At 38.5% G+C, this 23,146-nt stretch overlaps 1 protein-coding gene across 1 annotated transcript in view; it reads right to left on the bottom strand.

The window, feature by feature from the left end:
* PLXDC2 (plexin domain containing 2) overlaps positions 1-23,146 on the bottom strand; it is a 282,172-nt gene that overhangs the window by 128,076 nt on the left and 130,950 nt on the right. Inside the window, exon 3 of the mRNA XM_054189766.1 lies at positions 5,065-5,211. Coding sequence (XP_054045741.1) covers positions 5,065-5,211 — 147 coding nt within the window. The remainder of the gene's footprint in view (positions 1-5,064; positions 5,212-23,146) is intronic.

Below are 23,146 nucleotides of genomic sequence, written 5' to 3'. Positions count from 1 at the left end.
GTTTAGGGCCTTAGCAACACCTAAGTTTTACAGGATGCCCGCTCCCTTGGCCGCAGGTGGTTTGCTCCTCTGCCACTTACTCCTTCCGATTCAAGTGCTCTCCCTGACATCCTGCTGCTACCTGGGTGCTTATCTGATGAAGGCTGGTCACTGGAAGGCAATTCCTCCATCAAACCCACCTGGCGCCAGTTTCCAAACCTCTCTATACTGTTAACGAGGAGCCGAAATGATTTATAAAGGAATATTCATCAGAAGTATTAACAAGATCTACTTAAAGTACTTACTGCAAAATATAATTTATTTTTTTTCCCCCTGTCAGCCTACAGGTGACAATCCTCTGATCAGCTGAATTCACAGCAGAGAATTGCAATTTGGAGAACAGACTCTTCTCCTCACCTAAGCTCACCATAAAGCATCATTCAAATTCAATCCCATTTTCCATCCCCGCCTATGGCTCTTCTCCTTTCCTATCTGTTCCATTCCTTTCACAAAGCTTACTGATTATTGTGGCCACCCATAATCATCACCTGGTGTGCTACCTGGCTAAACTCTGACCAAACCAGTAGCCATGACAGAAAGGAGCGCTGAAATCCTGGTAAGGACTTTTCACTGTAAACATAATACCTCATAAATAGCACATCACTTCCATAATGGCCCGAAGCCCAAATAGGAACTGTGTACGTGGCCCATTTTTATTTGTTATTACGAGGAGTTACTACAGTAAAAATTGGTGTGAAGATGGATTGTCGGTGACTGTCCCTCAACCGTAAACTTTGATGTCTCCACTTAAGAAAGGGCAACAGTCCATACATTTAAAAAAAAAAGGTGTGTGGGGGAAGCATTTTGTCTTTATTTTCCCTACCATTATTTATATCCTGGGTTTATTATTTTCAGATTATATCTGAGTATTTCTTCTCTCAGGAAGAATTACATTTACATCCACCAGAAGTGTTCAAAGAATTATTTAGCATGAAATTAACAGCTGAAGATTTACAGTAACTTAGAAGACAGAATTTTGACAGGATTTATTAGCACTGGTTTGTTTTTAATTAGAATGCAAAATCCATTTGCATTGTATTAATTGGACTGAGTACGTTCTAATGACCTTTTCTGTATATCCATATGTACAGAAATGGCAAATGGCAAGATAGATCATGAATTAACTTAAACAATTTTTTTCTCCATGTTCTAAAGTTTTCACAGATGAAGTGTATGTTATGTTTATGTATGTGTTCCATTTACATTATGTCCTTGCTCTACCAAACATAGTTTCCAAGAACACTGTTAAAAACATCAATTTTCTGACCAAACCCTCCCTCTTTCCTTTATATGCTATTGCCTGTTTTACCCATTAACTTTCTGAACAACACAATAATCATTAAACTGCTTCAAAAGACAACTGTGCCCCCTTAACAGTCTTTTAAATTGCTATAATTTAAATATTAGAATAAGATGTTTGCAATAAAGACTTGATCCTATGCCCATCCAAGCCAGATATAGATCTCCCACTGACTCCAATCAAAAAGCGATGTCCTAAATTCTAACAACGCGATCATGTTTAATATAGACAATTATTTAGCGTAAGACTGTAATAAAGAACGAACAAGATTTAAGGAATCTTTTAAAGCACAATATCACAACAGCAACAGAAATAAATGTGGTTTCACTTTTGCTCCTTGAAAGCAAATCTCATTTTTCAGAAAGAATATTAGAATTTTCGACCCACTGGAGTAAAAAAATGTTTTCTCCATGCACAAATGACAGAATGGACTGACAGAAAAATGGAACTTAGCTTCACAAGTATGAGTACTCAGTGCTTGAGTAATCAACTACTAGATATGTAATCTAAACACACTGAGCATCCAAGCAACACCTAAAATTTTATTATACAGTGACGAAGATGGTGGCAACGTATTGAAAAAAACCCACCACTATTGCGGTTATAAATCCTGTCACACTAGGTGTTTTATTTGTTCCATTAATATTTGTTTGTAACTTTCCCCAAACAATGAATATGCTGTTTACAGAGCCAAACCATCTCACGGATCCTCTCTCTATTACTTTTTCCTGCAGAAGCAAAAACTGATGGCTTACAGAGACTCTAAGGATTACATACTTCCAAATGAAGCAAAATGCACAAATTCAGTGTAAAATTTTTAGCATTCAAAGAATCCCTGACATTATTAGAAAAATTCATTAATACTTAGCATATAATAATTTAACTCTTTGTTCTCCAGCCAAATTGAAGAGCAATCTTTAGAAGTTATCAACATGTAAATCACCAAGTCACAGAAAGTTGTGCAAAATACTCTTTTAAAAAGAGTAACGGCAAATTTTATCTCTATGGAAGAGAAGGGAAGAGATTGCTACTTAGTTATGTATGATCTGCTCAGAATACACGACTCTATGGTTATTATACAGTTATAGAGAACACATCTTTTTTTAAAATAACTTCTTTGTGTAATCCACATGGGTGGTGTTTACTTGGACATATATACTAAATCAATTACAGACCAAGAAATAGAATATAAAGCCTTACAAGATGACTCACTAGTACTTTTTCGTCCTTCAGAAGAGGCATAAAACAAATCTCTGATAAAGAGGTCTTTAAAACAGCATGTGGACATGGCTGCAGCCACTTGAGTTCACGAACCAAGACATTTGGGTAAGTATGAACAGATCTAGATATCAGTGTGCTTAACTGGGACCACAGCCTTGCCCGATGAAGCCAGCAGAAAGGTGGCATGGGCGCTTGACATTCAGCAGAAAAGTCTTAATTAAACTGCTTGCTTTGGGGGAGAGAGAGTTGAAGCCCCGATGCTGCTGAGCTCCCCTCTGCCGTGCTGAATGGTTCTCCACACCAATTCCACAAGCATTATTTCACTTTAAACCTCTGTTTCAATAACTTCAACAAAATGTCCACCTCGGAATTGACATTTTTAGGTGTATAATCTCAGGGATCCAACTGGAAACAAAGGCATGGAAGGGTGTCATCTTCACTGATCATTAAACAACAGGGTAACATTTCTCAAAGGCTCTTCACTAATGTTGAAGTCCCAAGCCACATGAATTGCTGTTATTAGGGAAAGATGTCTTATATAGGTATTTTTAATTCCTTTATTGCCTTTTTTTTTGTTTTTTTTTTTTGGCGTGTTTCCATTCTCTCCCTCAACACAGAGCACCAGGATCCCAGATGAAGGTGGCAAGGCAGACAAAGGTTCTCACTTTTAGGTACCCTTGAAGTTATTTTCTCATTAGAAACAAATTGTCTTAAGAGAACAGCCAAGAGCATTTTATTAAATCTACCCCAAAGATATACAACTGCCTGAACCCTCTGCATTTGCATTATCCCTGGTTCCTTACAGTCTTTTTGGATATTAGAAATATATTTTATGTATTGAACTCTGCTAGTCACGTGTAGCGGATTTATTGCCCCACTCTGCTTTTTGTATTCTGAGCTGAACACCACAGTATTTCTTCTTGCTGCCTCGTACATTCCTCTGAGCCAGTCACCTGGCTGATGCCAGGGAGATAAACTGAGAGAAAAAATGAATTAAACTTGGCTTTTCCCTCAGCTTTAAAACTGTTAAACACACCTGTATCTTTAAGAACTGTACAACTTTTAAATAAAGCTTTAATGAGAGTTTGTTTTTAAACTGGCAAAACCCAGTTGCTATTATTGGCTCTTCTACGAATGCAGTTTCCAGGTACAGGTGAGATCTGAGCATACAATCTGTAAACCATGCAGCATTCAGTTTCACTTCTAAGCATCTAAGCCCATTATTTTCATAACCATTTTACCAGGCAACATGATTATAGTAAGTTAAACAAGATTGCTATTTAAACTCTGTGATATTTATTTGTTGATACCCTGAAACTATGATCACATAGAATCATAAAATGGTTACAGTGGGAAGGGACCACCTAGGATCACCTAGTTCCAAACCCCTGCCATGGGCAGGGACACCTCCCACTGGGCCAGGTTACTTGAAGCCTCGGCCTTGAACATGTCCAGGGATGGGGCATCCACAACTTCCCTGGGCAACCTGTTCCAGTATCTCACCACCCACACAGTAAAGACTTTCTTCCTAATATCTAATCAAAATTTCTCCTCTTTCAGTTTAAAACCACTACCCCTCGTCTTATCACTATACTCCCTGAGATAAAGAATCCCTCCCCGTCTTTCCTGTAGGCCCTCTTTAGGTACTGAAAGGCCACAAATAAGGTCTTCCCAAAGCCTTCTCTTCTCCGGGATGAACAACCCCAATTCTCTCAGCTTGTCTTCATGGGACGTGTGCTCCAGCCCCTCTGATCTTCTCTGTGGTCCTCCTCTGTACTTGCTCCAACAGATCCATGCAATACTCAAGGTGGGGTCTCACCAGAGCAGAACAGAGAGGCAGAATCACCTCCCTAGACCTGCTGGCCACGATTCTTTTGGTGCGGCCCAGGAGGCAGTTGGCTTTCTGGGCTGCGAGCGCACGTTCCTGGCTCATGTTGAGCTTCTCATCAACCAACACCCCCAAGTCCTTCTCGGCAGGGCTGCTCTCAATCCATTCTCCGCCCAGCCTGTATTTGTGCTTGGGATTGCCCCGACTGACATCTAATACTTCTGTCATTATATGGTGTTCTCATGAGTTTTATCAGTTCTCCCAATAGAAAAAATAAGTGTGACACCTCGTACAAAATGGAAACCTCCCACTCGCACTTGGTAGACTTAAACTTCAGCAACTTAATCCTGAACGCAGTTCTGTTGCTATTGAAGTCAATGGTAACATTCTTTCAGACTTCCGCAACACAACTAGTTTATTGTTTGATAGTCTGCGATCCTTAAAAACACAGGTTAATTTTGAATATATCTGTAAAGGTGTCTCTGAAGGACTGTTATAGCAGGTGCAAAAAGGCAACTTGGAATCATCTGATAGCAACACTGTGCAGACTTTCATAGTTTAACTAAAATAAAGCTCTGTGAACAGTAGTCACAATACTTAGTAATACTACTGCATTGCTCACTGGTAAAATATACCCACGTCAGTCAAAGAAGAAAAAGGTATAACAACAACTTACTGCTGCTTGCCGATGGGTATTGGAAAGGATCCCATGAATCTTTACTTTGTCTTTCTCCATTTGGTCTATATTGACCCACAAATCCCGGCTGGTAGAATCATACGGACCGTATGTCCTTGAAGTATAATAATTATGATCTGTATCCTCCTGAAAGGGGGGGAAAAAAAACCACAGCAAATACATATTAGAATGAAAGATGCACCTTGGTTTTATATAAAACTCACCCTTGAAATACCGAGTCCTGTTGCTCGTGGGAGCAGCAGAAGAGACTACACTGCAAGTCAACAATGCAGTACAAATCACAAATGTGTTGCAGAAGACAGCTCTGCTCCCAACCACAAGCAATTGGCAAGGCAAACAGTTACCTCATGCAGTCATCTTATATTATAATCATAATGTTTGCTATCCTCAAGTCCCAATCATACAGTTTGTGTAACCACATCAGTGAAATCTATGGCAAAATGTCTGATGGCTTTCAAGGCAAGATGGCCGGTAAGTTCCTGTAACAACAGCTATGCTCTAACAAAGCAACGAGCAGTACTCAAACCCAACACCTTAAAAAAATAATTGTGTTTTTTGACATTTCTAAACATAATTTACCAGAACATTCAAAAAATTCCTAATAGATATAGGCTTACAATGTTATTTCATTTTAAATCTCCAAAAGATGGTTTTGTTGTACATTTGCTACTCCGAGAGAGACAGATACTTATTTGTGGAAGAAAGCTTCCTAGGTCTCACAGTCTTTAACACAACAGTAGTTGTTGTCATGCTCATGTCACAGCAAATTCAGATGTAAAATACATGAATCCTACATGTGCCATAGGAAATTGTGCTAGTGGTTGACCAAATCTTCGAGCTTGCAGATACCCAATTCCACAATCAAGTGCATGGTTCAGAAGACAGTCCAAGTCTTTGTAATGTCTACTTCTTTCAAAGACAAAGCTGAGATTCCAACACTCAAAATACTCTGTATGCCATTCAACCTCACTGCAATCAGTTTACACTTCAAATCATATACATTTAGCACAGTAAAAAAAGTAAAATTTTGAAGTATTATGCAAAAATTTAGTAAGTGTTTAAAAACCTAAGAATAGGAAAGGTCAGTAGTTATGATGGTCTGTACCTTCCTAAAAGGCATCTAAGTCAACGAAAAGAAAAATATAAGAGTGCATGGTCCAAGATGAGAAATGAAACACATCCCAAATTCCCAGTCTTCATTTACTTGTTCCAAATTGTTGTAACCATAGAATATTTAAGTCAACTGCATTGCCAGTTTTACTGCTGAATAGCTACAAGTAATACTGGAAAAGAAGTACCTGCTGGTATTTATCAGTTCCTTCCTCCCTTCCTTCTCCTTTTGCGCCAAAGCAAAATAAACAAAGCCTCAATGGTGGTGTTTTAAAATTAGAATAAACTTAGAAAATAAACAGTGGTACAGAAAATGGAAGAGGTGGACTTAGAATTTAGAATTCCCCCCGGTGGTGGAGAAATTCCTCTCCTGCAGCACCTCCTATACCCAACAAGCAGCGTGGGACCACCCTCACACCCCGCCGTGCTGCCGTGCAGACCTGACACCCCCTCCCCACAACACACACAACCCATTCCTACTGACATAGTCCTGAACTGAAGATATACTTGACAACAGCTTGTATTCTAGATGAAAACGTTCATGTTCTAGGTGAAATATATGCACCATAAATCCTGTTTCAGCAGGAATTCATCCTACATTAACATCATTACAGATGCATTTTGCATAAGCTGTTGCAGATATAATCAGGTTATTTTCTTCTTGACGTTTTTTGTATCTTCTGCTGTACTTTATATGCCAGGATGTACTTGCCCACTAAATCTCATTGACGCTTTTGAAGCAACTTCTAAAAACTTCAGCAGCTCTAGATTAGTCACAAGAGTAAACATAATTAAAACAATACTGTCAGGAAGATGACAAAAGCCAGCTATCTTACCAAATTCTTTTCTTCTTTAATGGTCAATAGAAACAGTTATTACTTCCATGTATAAAAAGGAGGTAGAGTAAATTAAGAAGTTTTGACAACAAAGATATATCTTCCCAGTCTAGTTTATCATTCTGACAGAATTTCCATAGAAATTAAAAGTTATATTTAAGGCATCATAAAGTCTCAAGAAATGAGCTCCGAGAGACAAAGAAGAAATAATTACTAAAACAGCTTGTTTCAGATGAACATGTGATATTTGAACTATAGTTAAAACTGCACAGAATTCTCGCAGATCCAGTTTCTTGTAACTAATAAAGCTACTCCAGTTAATTACTAGTAGGTAAAACCCCCACCTCCCCAGCTAGAAAGCTCTAGCACTGAGCCTAGGGGGGTGCTCTGTAAGAATGCTTTAAATGGTATCTTGATCCATGCTTAAAGCAGGCTCATCATACTTCTTGTAAATCACGCTTAAATTGTAGCCTTCAGCTCAACAATTTTGTCAGTGTGTGAGGAAATACGTGTAAACAACTACCAAATTTTGTGTAAAATAAAATATCGTTTACTGTTTTAATTCAACTTAAATAACCTTAGATGATTCTGGAAGGAAACATTCACTTCTACTTGGATGATAAAAAGAAAACAGAATTCCTCCTGCTCTGTGGAAAACCTTTACAACCTTCGTGCAGATATATTTTATCATTGTACCATTAAATATTTCTCTCTCGCATCTTAACTTTTTAAAATCCTATCTGTAAGTTTACAATATGACTACAAAAAGGAACACACAGCTAAGTACTAAAGTCGGCCTGAGAAGCTTGGGAGCTCTTAGTAAGGTTAGGATCCATGCTGGTATTCCAAGTCGCTGCCTTCATGATTTTTAACATGCATTACCATGGAAATGAAGTTGTTGGAGTCTTCCATAAATATCCCAGCTGTAGAGAAACATTTTATTGGTAGCAATAGATAGCTATGAGTTTCCATTCTGACAGACCTCTTTATTTGATTGCACCTGCTTCAGAATACATTCCACCCCCTACAGGTGCTATACGTATAAGAAGAATCATAAAAATGATTCAGAAATTACGCTGAATTTGCATGTAAACTACTGAGTTAAGAAAATAATTTTAATAGTTATATGACCCACAGATGTAGAGTTCTGCAGATAGGTAGAATTATATATAAATGCAGGTATGAAGAGAAACAAACTTTACTGCATCTTTTAATGCCATAGAAGCATGTTACCAAAGGAAAGAACATGCAGAGAACATACCCATTAGTACTTCAAGAATTCCTTTTTTTTTTTCCTTTGCTTTCCAGGTATTTTGAGGATGTGAGAGTTATTTCCCATTGCTTCTCTAGCTGTACAGTCCTGTCCAAATAATGCACATCTACGAGGTAGGAAGCACCTCTCTTCTTTTGAGAAGTACAGCTTTTAAGTAAAGGATTTTTCCAAAGATTTTTTGCACCTGCTACGAGGATTACTGTTGGCTACCTTTGTGAGTATAAAGGCGATATTTATTAGAACCTTTCTCATAACTCTTCTCTCCTGGGGAAATAAGTTATTTTTTTACCCGAGGCAATCCTTGATGCTGAGTTGCCATTTTATCATACATTGTAAAGAAAATTAATTTCTTACAGTTTTCACAAGGGATATTGTCTGAGGATATCTTGAATATATTCCCATACTTCTCCAACTACAACTGAGTTTTCTCAGGAAAGCTGAATGCACGCAGTAGTCATGAAAGCTTAGCACAACTGAAGATTAAGCCGCCTAAATTCTTGGTGTTCAGTACTTGTCAAATTCAATGACTGATCATCCTTCCATATGTTATATATATGGATACTCCCCAATACAGGCCAAACATCACATACCCGTTTCCTCAATAACTGCTGTCCCTTAACAGATTAAGGGTTCAAATGTGAGAGACACATATGATGTAACTATGTGTAATATTTAACAGTAACAAATACATTACACCTCTGAAAAGCTTTCAAATTACTAACTGGGATTCTGGCCAAAGATGTACAGGAAAATAGTGCAGAAACAGACATGAAACAATAAAGTTCCCTCTCAGTTAAATAAGACATCATGATCCAACAATGACGCGATCACATATGTAAGCATGGGTTTACAGGTTTAATTCTCTTCCTGTCACATTTTTTCTTTAACAGAAATTGAAAGGTACTGTAAATCTCTAGGAGACAGAGGATATTATCAAACAAGATTTAGGTTAAGTATAAGAGCCTCTGTTGAATCTAGCTGCATGAATATTTTGCTTTTTAATACTGGATCAAATTGGATCCAAACCATGAATGTTACTGAACAAAAAGTTTTGCCATATCTCTCTCTCTATATATATATATATATATATATAACTTGCTCTAAGGCCGTAACTGAAACAAACTAGTAACTTCAACCAGAAGAACCAAACTGCAACTTTTTCCAGAGAAAAAACACAGCTGGCACCCAGGAATAAGCTCTGCTGTTGCAAAATAGTATGCCATAGTTTCTCTGTAGTTGAAAGAAGACAGACATTCACAAAGCAAATCGTCATGCATCAGCCAGCCAGATGGCAGTTACGTTTTGGTTGCTTAAATTTTAGTTGCCTTCTCCCAGCCCTGGGAGACTGTTTGTGACAGTCATCCAAGGCTCTTTATCTTCAAATATCTGTGATAAAGTGTCATGAATTATTGCCAGCTGCAACGGAAGACAATTAGACTGCATTTAATTTGATAACTGTTGCTCCTTTTAATATTCTACTCATTGAAATTGCATTTTCAGACTTCCATTGAGACAACACCACCATGAACAATCTCTGAAGCCATCAAGGATAGGGAGTCAGATTTTATAGATGCCTAATTTTATCACTCTAAAAAGGAAGGCCTGGTGTCTGATTTTTAATAAAACACATTAACAAATTGCCTAAATCTTGCTAAAAAAAAATAAGTCACACAATAGGCATATTTTTATGTTAAGTGAAAGTGCTGCTGGTACTTGCCCCAAAAATTAGCGCTGAGGAAATTCATCACCAAATACTAAGTTTATAAAGTCATCTTTAACTCTGAATATAATATGAGCATTTAACAATGATTGGCCTATGAAACCGATCAGACAATTATGCTTTCTACAAGCTGCATTTGTAGAATTAAATGGAAACACTGGAAGGAGAAAACAGGCAATTATACACTTAAAAATAGACTACTTTTCAGGGTGAAAGCAAATATAATAATAAAATACTTCTTGGGAAATTTAGAGGAAGGAAATGAGCCAGCAGTTAAAAGTATTTCCCTAATGAAGATAAGCAGTTCTGGGAATTCGTTTTGCAGAAGAAAAAGGAACACCATTTCTACTAAAATAAGCCAGCAACAAGACAGCCCTGAACACATAAAACAAAACCAGCTTCCTTGAAAGTACCTGCACTCTTACCCAATCTCACGTAATGCTTGTTACTCTCTTACTCTCTCTCTGCCTGCCCTGTCAGTAAAACACAGCTAAAATTGACTTCTGAATTGTTTTGGGGGTTTTTTTGTTAAAAAAATTGCACTTAGATTTCTGAACATTATCAGTACCCACCAGCTAAAAACAGCACAGGAGAGGAGAATAGACACGACAACTCGTGTCGGACTTGAGCTTTGCATTGCAGCTGACGGAAAGCCCCTTCCAGGCAGCACAGGTTTGGGCGCTGAGAAGGGGTGGGAGAGATGCACAGGCACAGTCTGCGTTACCAGTGCAGGGGAAGCACGTGGGCTTGGTGCTGCAACTGAATTTCCTCATTTATTTACCTTTTCTTTAGGCAGGCACGGACTGAGGCAGGGGCAGGTGGCAAGGGTACACAGAGAACATCCCCGGTCTAACAGCCATTAGCAGAGGAGATGAGAGCATGAGAAAAGATCATCTGTCCCGAGATGGGATCCTAATGGGAAGATTAAGGCCAGAGGAAAACGGGGAAAGAGACACTTTGTGTGCTGCTGCAGTGTAACTGCATTTTAATACAGAGTAATTATAATCATAACATAGCAGTGTTATGATGCAATTTTACAGTTTTATAGGATCTGATAACCGCAGAACCCTGAGGAATAGCGTAATTTGAACTGGCCCCTCAAAATTTGAAAGCTCTAATTTCAGTAGATAAGCTACATGTGAACTACCACGTGAAAGTCTTGCAGAGGGTATATATAGTGGCTGCTACTTAGGAAGCTTGAGTGTTATGAGTGGTTCTCTGATGCTCAGAAGCACCAATTTCATTTCACAAGCACTTTGTATCAAGGATAAACTCTCTGCTGTTCAATTTCTTAACAAAAGCATTTGTTCTATATGAATCTCTACTGAGGAAACATGCAATTTACAAAACTACCTTGCTGCTTTCACAATGACAAAGCTACAATCTGTTCTTTTGAGTTTGGGGTTTTTTTTGTGTGTGTTTTGTTTTTAAAATATGTGATGTGGGAAGAACTTAGGAAAAATATATATGTGGACATAACATAGAGGTTCCACATCAACAGTCAGCAGAAACCCAAAGACAGTCTGCAGACATCACTGTTGATTACAAAAGCCTTAGCAAAATCAATTTTTAACAGCTAATATCATGTCTAACGAATGAAGAGAACCCAATCTATCAAAAGAGGAAATCCTTTGTCTGTGTGCAGTGGGATGAAGAACTTCAGGTCATCCTATATTCTCTAAGAAGAGGCTACATGAGTGCTCTGCAGGGTCCTGAAAGCCTGTTGTGTGCATGCAGGAGTCCTCAATCTCAGGTTTTCACTAGGGCCAGTAGGGAAGTCACTTTGCACAGAATCTCACAGATTTACATCTGGAGGTTGCTATTGCAAACACTAAATGATGTCATCAGCTGGGATAAAACAAAAGCATTGAGCTCACAGCTCTTGCTCCTATGTACACACAAGTCTTTACACAGCTCTGCAACGTCTTAAACTCCCAGGTTTTCAAACCACACTTTTCTGAGCGCCTGACAGCACCTATAATGGAGAGTCACACATGCTGACAGACAGTCTGGCAGAGAAGGATGCCATAAACCTGTTATTAATCCAAAAAAGCCGTTTAGTCTTTCTGGCATTGTGAAAAGTCAACGTGGAGCCACTGCCTTTTTCATGATATTCAGCCGCTTCTGAAAGGAAGCTTCCCTCTTGGGGACTGCTATAAAACTGTCAGCCTATTTAGGGGTCATTACAGCGGTCTTATAAACCCCCTTGGATTGTCTTGTCAGAAGAGACAAGCTTCAAAAGAGCAAAAGCCTCTGCAATGCCTTACTTAAGAGAGGAAAATAGCCAAATCATCAAGTCACTCAAAAACCAATCACAGTAGGGAAATATTTATTATGCAGTTTTGTTCCTGATTTGCTGGAGGAATTTGAGAAATGACATTCTCGAAAGAAGCCTTTATTAACTGCTCAGTAGCATCCTCTCCACTAAAAGAAAATAACAGGCATCATTGCAATAAAATGACCATGAAAACAGCAGCAATTTGATTTTGGTGTAATTATGAAACATGTTATAGAGTTTATTTTCTAATTTTTAGATATGTAGAAATGACTAAAGTGTTCATAAAACTGAAACTCTAAAAATGACTGTTTGTAAACATAAAAAACCTACCTGCCAGGCCTAGACTACAGGGCATTAGTGGTTATGACCCCATGGTCTGTTACCAGCCCTATTCTTGGGGGCTCGTGACTTCAGATAATGCCATAAATAATTACGTTTTTGTCACATTAAAGATTTCATATTCTCTAGTGGAAGAGACGAGAAGAAAACAGAGCAACCAAGACCAAAAGTCCAGAGGCCTCACACGAGGAGGGAAGATGGCAAATCTGAACCAAGATGAAAAGCGTTACAGATTTGGAGGATTAAATTAATATTAGCAGGTGTAGTTTCTAGTTGAGCAGGGCATGAAGCTGCCTCCACACTCACTTGTGTGCAACACGACTCCTGAACAGTTAATATTGTGTCTTAGGGATCCATCGGGGCTCACAGCTGAAATGGTAGGGCGATCAGTTGTAAGAACACATAGAACCGATATTAAATTGATACAGGAAGAAACACGAGTTTATTAATGCAGTGGCTTTGTACCTGTAGGGATAAAGCCTAATTTGAAGCTTTCAAAAGGTGTTCTATGTTCACCTTAGTCAGCACCAGTCTTTGCCCAAGCCGTACTGTTCAGCATACGGCCAGGCAGCAGCATGCTCATCACAGAGCCTGGGCATCAAAGGACGAACTGCATCAGCTTGGCTTCCCTGGTGAACACTCGGCTTAAAATGGATTGCAACTAAAACTGGTAGTCTAATCTGGAAGGGCTAATCAGAGCACTTTCTAGTTTAGCTCTCACATACAATACACTTGAATCTTTAGTTCCCAAGACACATGACTGGCTGAAATCCGCAATCGATATGCAAAATTTCAAAGTTACCATTCAAGTCTTAAAGGGATAAGATAGTGACGATTAAAGTGGTTAAGCTGTAGCCTGGATTTCTCTTGCTCTTTGGAAAAAGTATGCATTTTGCTACGTTCATATGTGTTTTTCTATATACATATGTAACAGCAGTTCAGTCAGGCTATTCTATACAATATTGAAAAAAGCACTGTGTGCAATTCTAACAAACTGTTCTCACCAGCCACATTTCTTAAGGACTTGTCACAGAATACTTCTTTGCCTGATCTTGCGGTCACACTCCAAAAAATAAATAGGTCCCTTGAGAGGTCTCTAATGCAAGTGCCACAACTGTAAGACATCATATTTAATGGAGATGCTTGATGAGGTACACGTTGGCTAGACAGGCACTTCCAAGTCACTCCCTTTGCATAACATCAGGCTCCAAACAGCTTTTCTGCAGGATCTTGCTCTTTTCAGGGAGGATACTCAGCACTTTGCAATTACTCAGACAAGATCAAGATGGTAAATAATATCCTTCCTCTGCCGTCTTTGGAAAGCACTACTGCCTTCAAGTTAACCCAGCCTCCAGTTGAGCCAATATTCTTAAATATTTAAAGTTTATACTAACACATGGTTTTCTTTTTGATAGATGTTATTCTTTCTTGTGTCTCATTTCCAACTCTCTGTTGCTCTTTAAGAGTAGAGTGATTCAAAGTGGAATAGTTTTATAAACTTGTATTTCTGTTTTTGGCTTTCAGCTCAATACAGGACACTAGAGGGTAAAACCCAAGGTGCTACAGAATTGCTTTTTACTTGAAGGTTGTCTTTTCACAATTTCAAGCTAAAAAAAAAAAAAGCAATGGCAAACGTATATCCCCTCCTAACCACTGAAAAACAGAGAAAGATGAAGACATAATATTTTACTTACGTTCAAAATAGCTTTTTTTTTTGTGGGGTTGGGGGAGTGAGGAAGAATCTCAACATTTTGACCCTGACCAAAAATGGGTCATTTTTATTTTGCTTATTATAATTTGTAGTTGGTATATCTGTAAATAAATAAATAAATAAATAAATCTTGGCCTTTTCACTTCAGATTTAGATAAACAGATAGCTGAGCAGGCTGGCATTCGGTGTGCAGGTTAGACACTTCAGTGCAGCTGTCTGCACAAGAGCTAGGTGTCCAAGCTCTCAATGTCAGAACCACAGACCTAGTAAATGCTGTCAATGAAGGTTTGGCAGCTCAGCCCAGCCAGCTTTCAGGTCCGCTTTAGAGCAAACTGAATACCCATATTGATTGTGCTGCCTGTACTGACCATGGATGAGGTGCAGCTGGCTAAGCGCAGGAGGAACCCAGGGCCATTTGAGACTTGCAGGTATGATCCAGGACCTAAAGCAGACCGCCTTCAGGAGGAACAACAGACCTTCAGTATAACCGCGGTGCCTAAAGTGATACCAGACACCTATAGCTAGGCAACCGAATTTCACTTTAAATTTCCAGCATCTATCATAGGATAGTTTACCTTACATGCAAGAACTTGCATGTACTTCGTCTACTTTGGTATCCAAACTGGGGAGCTGAATTTCACCCTCAACTTCAATATTAACTACAACTGAAAAAGAAAGCCACCTCTACAGACTCCAGCCTTTCATAAATATCACAGCAGCCTAGTATTTTATATGAGTTCATATGCATTATTTGAGTTCATATGCATTAGTTGAGCAGTATACAGATGTGTACCACCCTTAAATGAATGTTTGTGTAAGAAACAAAACTTCTACACAGTATTTCAGAAATTACTTCGATTTCCAAGGTGAGAGTAATATGCTTGACATCTACCATTAAAATAATACTAACATAAGGAAATCAACATTTATACACTATTAATGACCAAATGATAGCATCAAGTGTTCTATTTGCATTTTACAGAAAAAAACCCCACAAAACAAACCACCAACCCCCCCAAAAAACTTAAACCTTTTTCTCACATTAATATAATTTCAGTCCAGCTGTATGGCACAAGAATTACTTTTTCAACAGAATGAAAATTCTCAGAAATAAATTGCCATTTCATTCGTCTACATAGTCATCGATTATACAACTGTAAGAACTGGGGTTTTATTTTCTACACAGATAGGAACATTTGGGGCACTTGTTTATAACTACGGAAGGAAGAGGTCACCAACGTCCTCATCAAACTTTCTATAAACCACTGTGCCAGCCAGCCAGCTTTACCCCCCAAAATGAGCACCCCGATACCGTTGATGTGTGGAAGCCACATTGTTGGCCCACTCCTGGGTAAGGCTAAACTCAGTGGTAGCACTTTGGAGACAGATTATTCCTGTTCTAGCACTGGAAGGCACTTTTCCTCTCATAGACCAGGAAAGAGGCATCCACACTTTGCCTGAGGCAGCAATAACCTAAGAAAGCTGCTTGTTTTGCTGTTAGTACTGGAGCAAAAGGGGAATACCTGAGAGATCATGGCATTTTATCCCTCATGGCATTTTACTACTCCACCTATGAGAGATCAGACAGATAGGCTTTCCATCTGCAGTTTCTCCCCCTTCCTACTTTTGTTGCTAAGGCTACAGAAAGAATACTATAAGAGAGTGATGCTTTCATTTATTTAAAAACTTTCATAGGAACTCTTGAAAAGTCACGCAGCTTGATACAAATGCATGGAGCAAACCTCCAGTAACCCTGTCACGTCTGTTAAATGTTTTGCTGCTAAGAAGTCTGGTGAATATGTGAGTTTGCTGTTCTTTTTGGTTTTCTCCCTGTTATTCACACTGCAATTTGTTGCAGACTTTCCAAAATCTCCATTGCCAATTTTATGTTCTATAAATAAATATACTGCTTTCTTACTGATGGCCTGTGAAAAGCTAGACATGCTGCACATGAATGCATACCAGTGTTACAGAAGAAAAATCTGTTATTTTCACTACTTACTAATTTGTGCTCTGTGTATGAAATACTACAGCTATTAAGAGTGTTTCATAAGCATTTTCTTCAGCAGTTGATAACATTTAGTTGGCATTTTTGGAAGGACAAAGGCACATTTTACAAAGGGAACGTTCTTAACTCCGATCCCTGTCTTGATATGAATTTTGAGCTTTGGCCCCATTTATTGTCTGTGAAAAGTCTGTATAACTCTCACAATCACAATGAAGACAGGCCATTGACTTCCTGATAGATGCTGAAAGCTCTCAAGTTATAATTACTTAATTTACACGCAGTCAAAGGAAGCGTCTGACCAAATCTGACACAATGTACCCATCTGCTTACATGCCAAGTTGTTACTGTTTTGGGATAACAGTAATTGACTCTCCCATATTATAAGAAAAAAAGAAAGATTTTCAGAGTGGCACAGAGTAATCCATCAATGTCAGCAGGATTCCCACAGCTTTGAAACTCTATCCCTAAGGATTGGTGTTATCCAAACTAGAATTATGTGGCTTAGCGTAACAACTTTTTACTTACCTACCCAAATTCCCCTGCACTAGCAACTCAGTAATGGATTCACCCTCACCCCCTGCTCCAAGTCAGCTATGCACAATTTGCTGTGTGCTGTGGAATTAGCTAGCGCTGTCTGTTTTGCATGGGTGGAAATGAGCATCATCCTCTGCTTTTTGCATGACTGGATCAGTACAAGCCTCCCTCATCAGGGCACTCCAGGGTGAACATGGTGAAGAGGGTCAGAAAGAAACTGGCTGGAAAGGAGAGACCTTCGCAGCCACAGTAATATTCAGCTTTCACCAGCTGACTCTATTTTCAGCCAACTTCTACAAGCAAGGGCTGAGGCACGTATGACTGAAATAATTAATTCAGAAAGAAAGTGCAAGGCCTGTTTGTTGATACCACTCGTAGCTCTTTTCAGCCATGAGTTCAGCGATTCCGGAATAACTGTAATGTGCTTCAGGAACTTGGAGATGAAGAGGGATATGGAAATGTAAAATATTATCATCAAGAAAATTCAAAGGCTGATTCCATTAAATTCTGAATCCCCTGTCTCCTTCCTTGCTATAAAAATTCATTATCATCAGCATGTTAAATTAAATGCCTTGTGTGCCAACATAGCTAAGCATGTGGAAATGAACTCGGGCTCACCATGGAGAACTGTGAATTCCCTTACTTAGGAGTGGGGAAAGCTTGTTTTTAATCCCCCACACACCCCCTGCCTCGAGTTTAAAAGACACAGAAAATGAATCTCGCTTCCAGTCTTCACCGTTTTCTTTTTCAGCTATATCCAAGTTATTAGGAGAACCATCACCACTTGAGTTTAGATTGAGAATAACGGAAAGGTTGACAGGCTCATTGCTACAACACTTCTTGCAGAGCTGGTAATGAATTCAGTCCAGCTGAAGACTGTAGTAAGACCCAGTGAAAGTGTCAAGATTACCTTGATTTAAGCAAGCAATTAATAAATCCAATACGAAAAGGTATATGAAGCTTTTGTCTAGCTTACCATTTTGCAACTGAAAGCTTGAAAGAAAACAAGACAGTGATATATCAGTCTGCTGGCCAGCTAGAAAGCGTGACATCATTGGTGGAAAATTCAGATGGACAAGTGGGAAAAAAAGTGAGTAAATTAATGATTGTCCCAGATTCTAATTCTATTTGCAGGTGACATACTGTTTGGTGTGATTTAGTGAGAGTAGAGGACTAAGATGTTTCATGTGTGACTTGTGCTGCTTCCAGATCAATTAACTTTCTGGCTCTTCTTTATAGCTATTAAAAATAATCAGGTAAATACTGGATTTAGCAATAATTTACAGAAATTTTAAGCTGACTTAGAACATCATCCGAAGCAGCTTGTTTTCTGAGAAAGTCCAAATACTTGCCCTAAGATCCCATGAAGTAGTAAGGAACACTTTTTTCCCCCTCCTTGACTCAGTTTGAAAAAAGGAGACTTGATTTTTCTGAAAATAAATAATATTCTCCATCTCCCATCATCTCCAAAGTAACAAGGTAATTTTCAAAAATAAACTCTTGAAAAGTGTGAATAAAAACATTTTATAATAACAACCTTTTCAGAAAACTGTAATAAAAGATGTTTAGAAACACTGCAAAAAATCCTATACATCTTAGCCTTCAATTACTATATCATTTAACAACAAATTTTAGCTCTCTTACAACAAAAATATCACATCTAAAGATTCTGCTGCACAGAAAAGCAAAAGAGATATCCACGACGGTTTCAGCGCAACTCCAGCATATCCCAAGACTGTTCATCCAGTACATCCCAAATCTCTGTTGTAACTTTCAAGCTTCTAGGCATGAAAACAATAATACAACATTTAACTTAATTTAGCGAGTGGATACCAATAAGAGCCCAAGAACAGCTGTACTTTCTCAGGCCAAACATCCTTTGAGCCCAGTCCCCAGAACTGACAGGGAATGAGGCCTAGGAAGAGTAAAGGACCTGGGGCAAACTGATAATTCCCCATTTTTCCTAGATTCCAGTGATCTGCTTTTCAGGAACTCCCTTTGTGTTTAATAATACTCGACAAATTTCTATGCCATGAATTTGTTTAATTTTGTAAATTTTGGCATCTGCAATGTTCAGCGCCAATGAGCTACAGAGCTTTCACAGTTTAATGATGTGAAGTAAAGAGGAATCGTATGGGACGCTTGTTTAATCCTCTAGAGCATTACAGAGACAACAGAGCATGAACAGCACAGCACACATCCAAACAGAGACTTCTGGGCTTAAGTTACACTGGCTTAAAATCAGCAAGACAACTTTATTTTAAATACAACTGAACATGAAATGGTCTAAGGCAACATAAGGGTCTGAAATGGCAGGGAACCTGATGTAATGCCATCCTCAACTGAAAAACCACATTTTTTAGTCACATTAGTTTTAGCCATGGAAATGTCAGTAAACTTCATCTATACTAAATTACCAAAGGCTAATTAAAGATTGGGAAAAATATTTGCACGCCTACAGAAGGAGCTCATATTTTCCCTCCCTCTCTTGAATGAATCCTTTACATACACAAAAAAAAAAAAAAAAAAAAATCACCTGATGTAGTAATTTTTAACTATGATCAAGAAACAACTATATTTCCCTAAAATTAAAAATAAATGAATGCAACTTTTGTTGTGATAAAGATTTTGCAAGTAGACTGGGTAAGCTGCAGCAATGTAATTAAAGCAGTTAAAGTGGATTTCTTCACTTAGAACTTAAAGTGATCTTAAAACAAAAATTACTGTTTCCCTTATTTTAGGCAAGGGCTCAATATTATTTGAGCTCAATAATATGGTCTATGATCTGTCCCCAGAATGAATCAATGTTAGGAAGTAGGTATCAAAGACAAAAATCTCTCTGGTTTTTTTTAGGGTTATTTGCACATGGCTTTTTGCAAATACAGATTTCAGAACAGAAGCACTGCTCTTTTTCTCTCTGAAGAATCAGGCAGCTCCAGTGACAAATCCATGTTGTGCAAAGCTTCATTCCTCTTCAGTTATATGTCAAATGTTTTAATTCAAATAAAAATTAGAAACCTAAAGTGTGGTTAAAACTTTGTACTGAATATGCATTACTTTGATACTTTATAATCCACATTAAAATGTGACTATGCTTTAAAAAGAGAATTCTGTCATGATGCAGAGATCAATAGCATCCACGATTTTATTATGCTGAGGAGTATATCAAAATCTTGTGTATGGAAATCACTCTTGCATTGCTGACGATCACCAAAAGTCAAAGGAAGATGCAAACACTACTTAAGCAAAATATTTAAGCTACAAATTCAAAAGCTAAACAAGCTGGCAACTCTTCACAGATAATTAAAGGCTCTAAGAGATGACAAGTCAGAAAACAGACTTTAAAAGTAAAGCATGTCTCTCTCATAGCTTGGGATGAGGAAAGAGAATAGAAATACTCTTTAAATTTATAGGATAATAAAAATGCAGAACATTCTTCTCAGTAACTTGGAGGGACCATGGTTTCAGAATACAGTGTTAGTAACACCACTCTCTATTTCTAAGTTCTTCAGATGCAACTGGCATTAAAGCATTGGGACAAAAAAAAAAAAAAAAAAAAAAAAAGATAAAAAGGAACAAACCAGAGGAAGGCTTGGCCAAAGTGACAGCTCGCTATGCAACTATGGCATTGTTTAGTTTTGAGGCTTCAATTATGCAGGGACAAGTTTTTCCACTTTTAATGCAGTGTATTAGAGCAGAAATCATAGCACTGCCTTATCATTTGTCCATCTGAGTGAAATTTAATCTTAACCATTATTTTTTTCCTTGCTTAGACTTGCAGTAAGAACACAGCAGTGGGCACGCTGACACTGCTGTCGGTAGCTGAGAGTAATTGCTCTCAAATCCCAAGGGCTGTAAAACTCAATCCCTTCTGTTGTTTTTGCCAGTCAGAATCAGACATCTTCACTTCCAGAAGTGACTGGGACTGATAAGGCAGAAGCCTTCTGGGCAGAAACTCTGAGAGAAAATGCAAAATTCAGCAAAAGATTGTTGCCAGTAGGAAATCCACCGGTGGCGTTCTGATAGGGGTAAGATGCTTTTCAGGTCTAAACTACAGGAATTGCTAAAATTTACATTTCAAACAACACCTAGAGAAACTAAAGGAGAGAAAAAGAAAGAAGGATGCCTTCAGTTAGCAACAACTCTATTTTGGTTAAAAGCAATACACAGCAGGAGATGGCAGTGAGATCCACAGGAATAAACAAATCACTTCACTACCTAAAAAATAGGTTTGTTGTGCACTGAGAGCGCCATGATTTTCTATGCTCACAAGTCCTATGTTGGGGGCAGTGGAGAAAGTGAGATACGGTCAAGTTTGATTTGACTTAGCATGCTCAGCTTGCTGTTTCTTACTTGGAACTGAATCTTTTCCTGTCATACAGTTGCAATCATTCATTCCGTTCTAAGACTTTATATGAAAAATTACGTTTTTCTCACTCTTTTCATGGTGCAAAGCAATAAAACCTTGCTGTTAGCATGGCTGCACTCAGCTCAAGCCTGACTACGATTTAATCTATTATTTTATTGCTGGGTTTCTTTTTGTTATTGGAAGTTTGTGAAAGACTTTTGATGTAGTATCTCTACACAGTGGCAACAAATTCAAGAGTAATTCGCACATACATCCCAAAGTTATTTTGCAAAGTTTGTCATCCTCTGCTAATGCCAATGCAAGCTATACATTAGAGACTGTTCCATTTCAATTTCTCTGTATTTAATTTTCAGTATTGCAGGTAGAAGACTTTAGTGTTTGGCTTTGTGACCCTTGGGAAGAAAAACTTCAAATTCATTTGAGTTCTCCTTAAGCACTATGAACTAACCATCTTTTATAACAGGAAATCTCCCCTAGGAAGGCAAAAGGTTAAATCTTTAATTACCAAATGTAAAGCCAAACTACAGAGAAAACCATAAAAATAACATAAGAAGTTAGACTATATTAATAATATGTCTTAAAAAAGAACAAAAACACACCAAAAAAGTGTCACTTGAAACGTCTTTAAGGTGTGCCTTAGCCATGGATGCTCCCGTCTTCAAAGGGAGACTCTTCGATACTTTGATTTACCATGAAGCCAAGAAGCAAATTCCGTTGCATTGCATCACCACCATCTTTTTTGGGGTTGACCTTGCAGTTAATTTGGACTGCTGACAACGTATTTCTCCACCTGTTCCAAGGCTGGCTGCTTTGGGGATTTCTCTAGGACTGTAATATTTGTGCTGACCTGTACAAGATGGGATCTCCCCCTTTTTAGACCTGCCCCTCTTCAGTGCTTGCTCACTCTTTCTTGCTATGTTATGTAGTGGGAATGAAACATTAATAAACCACTTACGGAATACGGCCCTAGAACTACATGTTCTCCCTCCTCTATATTTGAGCTCTAAAGTACCAATTGCAAATAAACAAATGGGACCAACCTCCATCCTAGGGAACCTTTTTGTATTTGCAACATTCTAGGTCTTAACTGCCACATTATAATAAACCTACTAAACTAGGAGAAAAGAGGAATATTTTAAAGGTTCTCATACTGTTTTACAAAGTGTTTATCACTAGCATTTGTTACACACAGGTTTTACCCTATAATCTCCAGCTTGCTATCAGCTCTCCAGAAAAAACACAAATGCTACATGCATAGAAAATCTGGCTTGCAGCAGAAACCCGTTCTTCCTGTCCTTTGCCTTTTGCTTGGCATCTCCAGTTTTGTGGGTTGGGTTTGTGCTGCCACAACACTGCACCTGTGAAACACAAAACTCCTGTTCTCCAGCACCACAGTGGGACTCAGAGGTCTTGTCTTCTCTTTCCCAAGGCCCTGCTCATTTCTGAGGGTCTTGCATTTGAAATGGTTATAGCCACTGCTTCTGCTAGTCTCTCCAACACCGTTCAACTTCCAGAGAGTCCAGTTCAAGAGAACATCTTTATTCAAAAAAAGCACCTGAATATGTCCATCATTTTACATGAGTTCTGTCCAGAATCACGGTGCCAAATGAATGGACGAGGCAAAACAGAGCTGTGAAGAGAGACAGCAAGAGTCCCGCCGTCTCTAGTGGCTGCACTGCTTCAGCTGTTGGAGCAGAGAGACAGCATCTCTAAAGAGAATCTGGCCATTATCATCTTTCCTACATATAGGAGCGGGTCCACCCTGGCTACCGCAAAGATGGGATAAACTGATTTACGATGCACTTCCTATAACTGTTCATGAAGGCCTGAACTTCATGTTACACTCAAGTTGATTGTGAAAGAGCCTATGGATTAGGGCTGAT

The sequence above is a fragment of the Rissa tridactyla genome, chromosome 2 (genome assembly GCF_028500815.1).
Source record: "Rissa tridactyla isolate bRisTri1 chromosome 2, bRisTri1.patW.cur.20221130, whole genome shotgun sequence".
NCBI lineage: Eukaryota > Metazoa > Chordata > Aves > Charadriiformes > Laridae > Rissa > Rissa tridactyla.
The sequence above is the reverse complement of the archived record's forward strand: the minus strand, read 5'-3'. Positions and strand labels throughout refer to the sequence as shown.